At 37.0% G+C, this 12,345-nt stretch overlaps 1 protein-coding gene across 6 annotated transcripts in view; it reads right to left on the bottom strand.

Annotated features, from left to right (window-relative positions):
* The window catches only part of VPS8 (VPS8 subunit of CORVET complex), a 277,646-nt gene that overhangs the window by 68,717 nt on the left and 196,584 nt on the right, over positions 1–12,345 (bottom strand). For all 6 annotated transcript variants that reach the window (XM_082461426.1, XM_082461424.1, XM_082461428.1 and 3 more), the window contains exon 44: positions 9,423–9,588. In XM_082461426.1, the coding sequence (XP_082317552.1) occupies positions 9,423–9,588 (166 nt within the window). The remainder of the gene's footprint in view (positions 1–9,422; positions 9,589–12,345) is intronic.

Below are 12,345 nucleotides of genomic sequence, written 5' to 3'. Positions count from 1 at the left end.
TCTTAGTGAAATGGAAGTCCCTGTAGGTATACCTTTCTTTTTTTTTCCTTTAAATTTATTTTTTATACAGCACGTTCTTATTAGTTATCTATTTTATATATATTAGTGTATATATGTCAATCCCAATCTCCCAATACATCCCACCACGACCCACACCCGATTTCCCCCCTTGGTGTCTATACGTTTGTTTTCTACATCTGTGTCTCTATTTCTGTCTTGCAAACCGGTTCATTTGTACCATTTCTCTAGATTCCACATATATGTGTTAATATACGATATTTGTTCTTCTCTTTTTGACTTACTTCACTCTATGACAGTCTCTAGGTCCATCCACGTCTCTACAAATGACCCAACTTTGTTCCTTTTTATGGCTAATATTCCACTGTATATATGTACCACATCTTCTTTATACATTTGTCTGTCGATGAGCATGTAGGTTGCTTCCATGACCTGGCTATTGTAAATAGTGCTGCAATGAACATTGGGGTGCATGTGTCTTTTTGAATTATGGTTTTCTGTGGCTATATGCCCAGTACTGGGATTGCTGGGTCATATGGTAATTCTATTTTTAGTTTTCTAAGGAACCTCCATACTGTTCTCCACACGGGCTGTATCAATTTACATTCCTGCCAACAGTGCAAGAGGGTTCCCTTTTCTCCACACCCTCTCCAGCATTTGTTGTTTGTAGATTCTCTGATGATGCCCATTCTAACTGGTGTGAGGTGATACCTCATTGTAGTTTTGATTTGCATTTCTCTAATAATTAGAGATGTTGAGCAGCTTTTCATGTGCCTCTTGTCCATCTGTATGTCTTCTTTGGAGAAATGTCTATTTAGGTCTTCTGCCCATTTTTTGACTGGGTTTTTTTTTTTTTTTAATATTGAGCTGCATGAGCTGTTTTTATATTTTGGAGATTAATCCTTTGCCCATTGATTCGTTTGCAAATATTTTCTCCCATTCTGAGGGTTGTCTTTTAGTCTTGTCTATAGCTTCCTTTGCTGTGCAAAAGCTTTTAAGTTTCATTAGGTCCCATTTGTTTATTTTTGTTTTTATTTCCATTACTCTAGAAGGTGGGTCAAAAAAGATCTTGCTGTGATTTATGTCAAAGAGTGTTCTTCCCATGTTTTCTCCTAAGAGTTTTATAGTGTCTGGCCTTACATTTAGGTCTTTAATCCATTTTGAGTTTATTTTTGTGTGTGGTGTTAGGGAGTGTTCTAATTTCATTCTTTTACATGTAGCTGTCCAGTTTTCCCAGCACCACTTATTGAAGAGACTGTCTTTTCTCCATTGTATATCCTTGCCTCCTTTGTCATAGATTAGTTGACCATAGGCTCAGTAGTTGTCACAACGGCTTAGCTGCTCCGCAGCATGTGGGATCTTCCTGGACGAGGGCTGGAACCGGTGTCCCCTGCATTGGCAGGTGGATTCTTAACCACTGTGCCACCAGGGAAGTCCCTGCATTAGTATTTTTAATGTATGCCAGTTTAATATGTATTTTTAAAAATTTGCCAGTTTAATAAGTTTTTTAAAATGGCATCATATTGCTGTTTTAACTGGTGTTTCTTTGATCACTGGTGAAGCTCAACCTTTTTTCACATTTTATTGGACAACAAAACTTTTTTATGCCCTTCGCCCATATTTCCAGCAAAGCTTTAGTTCTACATAGAGACTGGAGACACTTTCTTGGTACTATTGTCTTCCTTCAGTCCCTTGGACACAAGCGTTTTCTGGATCAAAGTGAAGTGACCAAATTTATAGAATCTTAAGAATCTGATTGTTACGCTGGTCTGGCAAAGAGGTGAAGACTTGGACAGTAATAACGGTGTGGCTGTGTATCCATTTTCCACAACCACAATCAATTGATGGTATGAATTCCCTTGTTTTAAATCCTTTTTATTCTTACTTTAAGAATATAAACTAAACTCTTCACCAGAGTCTTACATTCTAATGAGGATCTGGCCCTGCCTACCTCTTAAACCTCATTCCTTGCAATGTTCCTCTTTAGTCACTATGTTCCAGACTGATCTTTTTTCAGCTCCTTGAACAAGTCATTTCCCTCCTCAGTTCCTCTGTGCTTTGCTGTTCTCTTTTGTTTGGAATGTTCTTCCCAGGGCTGGTAGCGTCTTATTTTCATCTCTGCAGATAGATATTCCCTGACCACCCAATAAAAAGTAGGTTTCCCTTCCGTTATTCTTCCTATAACATTCTATTCTTTCCCCTCATAGCACTCACATACCTATCACAATTTGAAATTATGTGTTTGATAGTTTGTTTACTTAATTACTGTCTAGCTCTCTTACTAGATAGTAAGCTACATGATGTTAGGAACTATTTTTTTGTTGTTGTTCACCAGTGTATACTTGGTACCAAGAATAGTGTTTGGTCCAAAGCAGGCATACATTATATATTGGCTGAAGTAATGAATCACTTAATACTAGGGTATAATAACAAGATTATTGGAAAATGGGCAATAATCTCCTCAGATTCATTTATATTAGGATTATTTATCACCTCTCTGCACTTCTGAGACATATTAATCTTCATTTAATTTGTAAGTTTAATTTAGAAGATACTCTTTTGAGAAATGCTGCTATCACCAAAAATGGAAATCTCATTTTTTAGCATTTAATTTGAATCTAACATATTCATAACAGGGAGCTAATACTCTTTAAAAATGGACAAATGAAAACAGGGCGTTAATACCAGTGTTCCTATTTCACTAAATGGCATGTAAAACATATCTCCAATTTATAGTGGGAATCCAAAATCATTAAGCAATGCTTAACGGTTAACAGAAAATTATGACCAGTAAGCATAAATGTCATTTACTGAATAATTTCTTCGAAGTTGTAAATACTTCCATCTGACTTTATTTGTAAATTTATCCCAAAGACAAAACATTTTCTTAGACAATTCTAAAAACCAAGAAATAAAACCAACTCCAAGTACCAGGGAAAATATCAGCTTATTTCTTTTAATTCTCTCCTTTTGTGATTATTAAAGGATGAGTAGGCAGCTATATGTTTACTTCCAATCCCCTTCTTCTTCAGATATTTACCTCTTACTGAAAAAACAAAAAATTCTGATACTGGACTAATGTACCTGGCTCTTTACTGATAAGTGATGATATATCTAATTCTGAAAAGATATCGAGCAATACATAATAAGACGTTCTAATGAGTCTCCAAATGCTCTTGGTTTTTGAAGTGTTAAAAGGAATAACAAGTGGAATGTTTCTGGCACATAATAATGTGTTATGTTAGCTTATTACTATCTCTCAAGAACTCTAAACCCTGTTAATAATATACTAATGTTAAAACTAAAATCTAGTAAATCTTCAATTATACTTCTTTGAATTTATATCAAGTTGCTGTTGACCAAGAATTATTATTTTTAAAATGAATAGCAAGTTAATTTCTTCTAATGCTAATCAGTGCCAATTAAGATAGTTATTTGCTACTATAAATTTAATAAAAGAATAATCAAAGATAAAATTACTCCTATTCTATTCTATTCTATTGGAATAACATTTGTTGAGAAAATATAATAGCATGATGAGAACTTCAGTTGAAATTAGTTTCTCAAATGTATTTTATCTGTGAGTAATATACAGCAAAAGCAAAACAGATAATTAGACTTTCAAGGTCTACTCTTTGGACCTATATTTCAGATTGAGCTACTGTAAACCTGAGGTGGCAGGGGAGTGGAGATAAGGAAAGAAAGAAAGAAATTTGAGTTATTTATTTTCATTTGCTTTCAAAGAATAAAATGCTTATTCCAAAGGAAAGCAGGCTTTCTGGGGGAATAACTTCAATCATGTCTGTGCAGACCTGTTGGGAGGCAATTGATGTGCCACATTTTTGTTTTTCACCAGTTGTGAAAAACAGAAATGAGATTAACAGAGGCAAGAAGAAAGACTTTATCCACCAAACCACAGTTTTGAGGGTAACTGTTGCATCCTGTTGAGTCAGAGTCAGTAACTGAAGAAGTAAAAGTCAATCATCTCAAGTCCTGGAAAAGGATGAAATAAAAAGCTATTTAGGGGCTTCCCTGGTGGCGCAGTGGTTGAGAATCTGCCTGCCAATGCAGGGGACACGGGTTCGAGCCCTGGTCTGGGAAGATCCCACATGCCGCGGAGCAACTAGGCCTGTGAGCCACAACTACTGAGCCTGCGCGTCTGGAGCCTGTGCTCCGCAACGGGAGAGACTGCGATAGTGAGAGGCCCGCGCACCACGATGAAGAGTGGCCCCCGCTTGCCACAACTAGAGAAAGCCCTCGCACAGAAACAAAGACCCAACACAGCCAAAAATAAATAAATAAATAAATAAATAAATAAAAAAGCTATTTGACAGAAGGATCACATTACAAGGGCAGTGAAAAGCTTCAAATGTATTCAGTATCTACTGAGGGTAGGAAGAAGCAACAGGTGGAAGTTGACTGGCAACCTCAGCTTGATTTTGAAGTCACTGGGACACATACCTCTGCTTCTCTCCATGCACTGGTTAGGAACTTAATAATCAAGGGTGATAGATTTTCAAAGGAAATTAAAAGAGCAAAGTAGAACTTTCATGAAATTAAGTTTGATAAAAACCATCATATATAGAATTAGTATTTTCATTTTAAATTCTCTTACAATTAAAAATGTGAATGGCTCATACATGGTAAGAAATCTTAAGTTAGCACAGCGAACATAGTATAGATATATTTTAAAAATCAGCTTTGCCAGGTTTCAATAAAGCCAGAATGCTAAAAATAGAACAGACTGTAGGCAGGAAAACTGAGGGTGATGACGGTTCTAAAAACTTGAATTCAAATACTGGCCCTCCCTCTCTGAGCTACATACAGTTCCTTCAGCTAAACTTGTTGTGAAGATTAGCATAAACACATCTAAAGCATGTATTTGATAAATTTCATTTTCTCTTTCCTTGCATTACCAACCCACTAGATCTTTTTACAATATCTTAGCTAGAAAAACAAGGAGACAGACAGCTAGAGGAAAATTTAAGAAATCTGAGATAGTTCTCATTCTATTTTGCTTCATTAATCAGGAAGCATCAAACAGAGATTTTCAAGAGGATCTGATCAGTAATCTCACTTGGGTTTTCCTAAAGAATGAACAGGTTGAGTCATCTCTTCTGCCCTGCAGAATGGGATAGCCTCAGAAATAAAGCTGTCTTTGACATATAGATCCAATTTCAAAATAATTTCCCTTTTCTCGATGCTCTGAGAGCAGGCAGGAAGAAAGTCAATGAAACAGATTACTGTCTTTCTTGTGTGAGGTGTGGGGATGTGGGAACATGGCAACCAATGTAGTATAAATGTCTTCAAAATTCAACACCCTTTCATGGAAAAAATCCTCAACAAAACATGGAATAAAAGGAAACCTCCTAAACATGATATAAAGATTACACACAAAAAGCCTACAGTTAACATTATACTTAATAATGAAAAACTGAATACTTTCTCCCTATGATCAGTACCAAGACAAGGATGTCTATTCTTACCATTCTTATTCAACGCTGTACTGGAGGCCAATGCAACAAGGCGAGAAAAAGAAATAAAACGTACAAAATTGGAAAGGAAGAAATAAAACAGGCATTATTTGCATTTGATATGATTGCCTATGTATAAAATACCAAAGAATCTACAAAAAAGTACTGGTACTAATAAGTAAGCCTAGTAAGGTCACTGGTCACTAGATACAAGATCAACATGCAAAAATAAATTGTATTTTTATATTCTAGGAATGAACAATTAGAAATTGAAATATAAAACAGGGACTTCCCTCGTGGTCCAATGGTTAAGAATCTGCCTTCCAATACAGGGGACATGGGTTCGATCCCTGGTCAGGGAACTAAGATCCCACATGCCGTGGGGCAACTAAGCCTGCGCACCGCAACTACTGAGCCCACGTGCTCTAGAGCCCATGCACCACAACTAGAGAGTCTGAGCGCCACAACTACTGAGCCTGCACACTCTGGAGCCCGTGTGCCACAACAAAGAGCCCACACACTGCAACGAAAGATCCCGCATGCCGCAATGGCGATCCCGTGTGCCACAACTAAGACCTGACGCAGCCAAATTAAAAAAAAAGAAAGAAATATAAAACAGTAAAATACATAATAGCATCAAAAGTCATCAAATACTTAGAAATGAATCTTACAAAACTACCACAAGATTTATATGCCAAAAACTATAAAACACTGATGAAATGAATCAAAGAAGATTTAAATAAAGTTGGAGCTATACCATGTTAATGGATTGGACTCAATATCACTAAGATGTCAACTCTCCCCAGTTGATCTATATATTCAACACAATCCCAATAAAATCCAAGCATGATTTTTTTTTTGTAGAAATTGACAGGCCGATTTTTAAATTTATATGGAAAAGTAGAATAGCCAAATGTTAGAAAGAAGAACAAACTTTGAGGACTCACTACCTGATATCCAGATTTACTATAAAGACACAGTATTGGAGCAAGGATAGATACATAGATCAATGGAACAGAATAGAAAGTCTAGAAATAGACCCACATATACATGGTCAATTGATTTTTGACTAAGGTACAAAGGCAATTCAATGGATAGCCACATGCAAAAGAAAGAACCTCAATCTTTATTTCACATGCTATTAAAAATTAACTCCAAATGGATCAGTGGTTGCCAGGGATTGGAAGGTGGAGGAAAAAGCTGACTACAAAGAGCTATGGGGGACTTTTGAGGGAGGTGATGATACTGCTCTATGTCTTGATTGTAAAGGTGGTTGCCAAAACTTGCAGAAAGTGAATTTTACTGTTTATAAATTATGTATTAAAATACATAATTGCATATATAATTGTGTTTTTTAAAAAAGGAAAAAAGTCTATTTTAGCCCCTGAGGACTATCTAGGAAGAAAGAAAAACATCTAATTGGTAATATCCAGGCAATAATACATATGTAATCACAAGTTATTTATCAACAGGATGTAACTGAAACAGAAAAAACACTGAAGTGCCCCAAGATGTAAAGCCTTAAGTATCTGCATAAATAAGATTCCCCCATCTGCATTTGAATTCAGCTTGGAAAGATTCTAGAACTCACAGGGCCTGTTTTTCCTTTCCTAAATGCAAACAAGGAAGCATTCTGGATGACTAATAAAATTTTCAATCCAGAAACATATTGAACATCTTTACGTTCATCTGTATGTCCTGCAGACAGCTCTAACTCCAACAATGAATTCTCTGTCTTATTCCCAAATATGTTCTTTGTTCATTGTTTTCCATCTCAGTAACTGGTACCACCATCCATTTGTGTTTAAACAAGAAATCTGGGTGTTATCTTTGACTCCTCCCTGTCTTGTCTGCCCCACCAACCAATTTATTTATCACCGAGTCCTGATAATTCTACCTCTCAAATATAGGATCTCTGCTGTAAATCAGAAAAGAGTATAGAACTAGAACTTGAGCATAACTGAATCTAGAAGGTGAAAGACAGTGGTATGAGATGAAGTTAGTGAGGTAGGCAGGGACCATATTAATTATTTTGGTTTCTGTACTCATCTCAAACACATCTCAAATATGTGCTCTTTTCTCCGTCCCAGCTTCCACCATCCTAGTACAAGTTACCATTCCTTTCCTCAAAATTATTTCAATATTCTTGGTCTCCCTACATCTATTCTTGTTTCCCTTTCAATTCATTTTCTGCACTGCAGTTCTTTTAAAAGTACTATTCTGAAAAAAAAAATACTATTTTGATCATATGATATCATTCCTTCTTTAAAGCCCTTCAATGTCTTCCTGTTTCTTTACCACAAACATAAAAATAATTAATATGGTCCCTGTTTACCTACTAATTTCATTTAATACCATTCTTTCAGCCTCTAGATCCAATCATACTCAATGCCTAGTTCCAGCAGAGATGCTTTGTTTATTGTATATATTCTTCCCTGACTGGAATACTCCTCTTCCTGCCTACCCTTGCACTTAAACTTTATCTTCTTTTTTTCCTTCAGAGGCAGCTAACATGGCATTTTGAGGAAGTCTTCCATGACCTCTCATGTCTAGATTAGGTCTACTCATTATCTGCTCTTACAGCACAGTTCATCTGTAAGTACTTGTGGTATAATAAAAGATATTATTTGGTCTTTGTCCCTGGTTCCTGTCTCGTAGTTCCTAAAACTCTTGGACTCTCCTGAGTGAAAAGAGTGCCTTTTGAATGCTAATGAGATGACTGGTACCTGGGGACCCCCAGATAGTTTCAGGATGGCAGCTGGTCACCAGAAAGATCAAGCCATGACTAGAGGGTTAGAACGTTCAGTTCTCCCCTCCCTGTCCTTCCCCCAATCCCATGTATGGGGAGGAAAGAGGGGCTAGATATTGAGTCTAATCACCAACAGCCAGTGATTTAATCAATCATGGCTATGTAATGAAACTTCCAATAAAAAACCCTAAATGTTGAGGTTCAAGGACCTTCTGAATTGGTGAGCACACTGATATACTGGGAAGATGGTATGCCAAGAGAGGGCACTGAAGCTTCGGGCACCCTCTTCCCCCCATGCCTTGCCCTATGCACTTCTTTCATATGGCTATTCCTGAGTTGCATCCTTTATAATAAATGGGTAAACGTAAAGTATGTTCCTAAGTTCTATGAGTTGTTCTGGTGAATTATCAAACCTGGGGGAATGGGTCATGGGGACCCCTAAATTTGTAAGTCAGATAGAAGAGCATGTAATCTGGGCACCCCATTTGTAACTGGTGTCTGAAGTGAGGACAGTCTTATGGGAATGAACCTTTAAACCTGTGGAGTCTGACGCTAATTCCTGGTGGTTAGTGTCAGAATTTAATTGCATTACTGGACATCCAGTTGGTATCCAAAGAACTGACAGAATTGGTGTCAGAACTGATGATGGAAAAGACACCAACTATTCAGTGTCAGAAAGAACTTAAGAACACTTTCTGAAAATCTGTTTATAATTTCATTGGTCATAAACTCTACAAGACAAATGTCCTGTCTATAATTGTATCCCCAGCACTTAGCACAGTGCCTGGCACACAGTTCCATTATCTATTGGATGAATATATAAACTAATGCCTATCACTGGAGTGTAGAAATTCTGAACTGTTACCTGGGAGAAGCTAGGTCAGGGTTTTTTCCCCTGGGTCTGATTTTGACTTAACACTGAAAGCTGATAAAACAAAGAGAAAAAAGCAACAGGTCCAACTTTTCACTATGTGACGTTAAGGTCAACTACAGGATAGGGTGGCATAGAGGAAGGACCAGGAAACAGCAAATTAAGTAAATTTGCTGAGGCCTATAGGACCTGAAAAAAAGTGAGGCCAGGCCTAAAAGACACTGTTAAGAAAAGACCATCTGAAAAAAAAAAAAAAAAAAAAATAGAAAAGAAAAGACCATCTGCATCTTGCCATGAAAACAAGTCTTACCTGTGATGGGGTTATTCTTCCCTTTTTAACTTCAGATGAATTTTCACTCAACTTTCCTACTTTGTTAATTGAGCTGCATTTGTAGCACGTCCATCTTGTTTGCCCCTCAATTTCTACAGTGCACTCCTTGCTTTGCAGACAGAATGAGTGATACAAATGGCCACAGCTGCAAAATGAAGGCAACCAATTGACACTTTTCATTATCATAAAATCATAAACCTAAGTTGTGTTAGAGTGTACTTAAAAGTGATAAATATTTCCAATAAGCTGAAATGCACTGATGGGGTATAGGCTAAGAAACAAGGAAGGGGATTTACTTGTTGCTGTCCTCTCTTTTTTAAAATCCAGACTCACGTATTTGCACACTTAAGTTATGAGCACGAACAGCATCACAGTTCTCTGATTACAAACCACCAGGGGATGAGTTGAACTTCTGTTCATTTCTCAAACTATGAAACATTTTTAGACAGTTTGAAAAAAAGTCAATTGGGGAAAATCATAATTATATAAGTAATTTGGTAATAACATGAGTGGTCTGCCTCATCAAATTCAGGAGTCATGATTTGATTAATAAGCATTTACAAAAATGTCAGTGTTACGGTAAATTCTAACATTATTCCTATGAAGAAATTCCCTACTGAATACACTAAGTTCCCAAATAAGCCTTCCAGAAATGAGTGTTGACTATAATTCTAAGTCATCTTCACTGATTTCTCCTCATTTCTCCAACCTGAAATCTTGGACCACCTCAGACATCAATCCTTTTCTCTTTGATAGTCTTTATAATCTTCCTTTTCTCTATCCTCCCCCACATATATATATATATATATGGAGATATATATATATATATATATATATATATATATATATATATATATATATATATATATATCCATCTATCCATCCATCCTTTCTCTTCTGTAGTCTTTCTCTTCTATACTCTTCTTTCTACAGCCATCCTTGCTCCTTTAGTGATTACTTCCAGTTCCATAGCTTTAAAATACCACCTCCATCCTGGTGACTGCCACATTTATACCTTCAGCCCAGACTTCTCTCCTCAACTGCATCTACCTGTCTCAAGACCTCTACTATGGATGTTTAATAGGCATCTTAAATTTAACATGCTCCAAATTCTTGATTTCCACCCCACTCCACCCCCACTGCATGCTCTCATCCAACCTTCCACATCTAAATAATGGCAACTACACTCTTCTAGTTTCTCAAGCCAAAAACTATTCTTTCTTTCACACCTCATATACAAACTATAAATAGATCTTATTAGCTATACCTTCAGAATATATCCAGAATCCCACCACTGCTTACTTCATTACAATCATCTTGGGCCATCTCTCACTTGGATTACTGCAATAGCTTAACTGGTCATTCTATTTTCACCCTTGGCTTTCTACAGTCCATTCTCACCACGGCAGTCAAAGTGATCCTTAAGACAGAGGTCAGCTCAGGTCAACGCTATCCTCAAAAACATCCAATGGCTTTTCATCTCAGAGCAAAAGTTTAACTCTTTATAATGACCCAGTTCCTACATGATTTAGCCGCTGAAGTCATCTCTTATACTTTCCCTTCACTCTGCTCAGGCAACACTAGCCTGCTCCCTTCACTACCCATCAAGTATGCCTAGCACCTGCATCATGGTTTCTGCACTTGTTGATCCTCTGTCTGGGGCACTCTCCCCCTGATATTGCATGGCCACTTCCTTTAGGTCTCTACTCAAATGTTACTTAAACTTCCCTAATAACTCTTTATATATTAGTAGCTCCCAACGTTCTCTCTCCTCTATACCATGTTTTATTTTATTCATGGTAATTATTACCTTTTTATTAATTAATTTTTAAATTGTCTGTCTATAATCACCTTAACAGTGTTGCTTTCCCTGACCACACTTCATAAAATATCTTCCCCCACAAACACTATATATCTCACTTAACATGTTTTATTTTTTTCCGTGTTAGTCACTATCTGGCATTTTATTTGTCTGTTTGCCTCTTTTACTAGAGTGTAAACTCCGTGAGAGCAGAACCTTTGTTTTGTTCATGTGGTACCCTAACCCCTTGAACAGTACCTGACATATAGTAGGTGCTCAATAAATACTTGTTGAATGAATGGGCTGTTTGTGTGATGAAAACTACTTCCTCTTCCAACCACCAAATCTACCAATCTTCCTGTATCTGTAATAATAGAAGCTAACACTTATATAGTGCTTACTATATGTCAGCATGGTTACAAGTGTCTTATGTAAATTATCTCATTTAATCTTCACAAAACCCTATCAAGTAGGTATCCCAATTTACAGATGAAGAAACTAAGACGTAAAGAGATGAAATAACTTGTCAAAGTCTCATAGCTAGTAAGTGGCAGAGTCAGGATTTGAACTCAAGATTTAAAGTCTGGCTCCAGAGTCCATCTTATTTGCCTCTATCCATATATTCTGGATGAGCTGTCTCCTCCTGAGATCAAACCTTCCATTTCTGCACTAAACTTCCTTTCTCTTTGTACTGTGGCTTTAAATATCATTTACATGCTGATGATTTCTAAATTTATATTTCCAGGACATGTCTCTGACTAGAATAACTGTCTACCTGACATTCCTACTTGAATGTTTAAAAGGGCATCTCAAACCTAACATCTCCAAGACAAGACTCTTGATTTCCCCAGCTCCTCACGCCTGTTCCTTCTCGTCTTAGAGGATGGTACCACATTCATCCAGTAGCTCAGGCCGAAGATGTTTTTCCCTCTCACTTCACATCTAATACATCAGAAAGTTAACACTTCCCTTAAAATATATTCTGAACCTTCACTCCTACCTCTCTCATTCTGCTCAAATGTCACTTCCTTAGACATATTTTTCCTCATTACAGTGTCTTAAAATAGCACTCTCACCCTGAACGCTTCTTCTTTCCATCCC

This window comes from Balaenoptera physalus (assembly GCF_965194825.1).
Source record: "Balaenoptera physalus genome assembly, chromosome: 4".
Taxonomy (NCBI): Eukaryota; Metazoa; Chordata; class Mammalia; order Artiodactyla; family Balaenopteridae; genus Balaenoptera; species Balaenoptera physalus.
The sequence above is the reverse complement of the archived record's forward strand: the minus strand, read 5'-3'. Positions and strand labels throughout refer to the sequence as shown.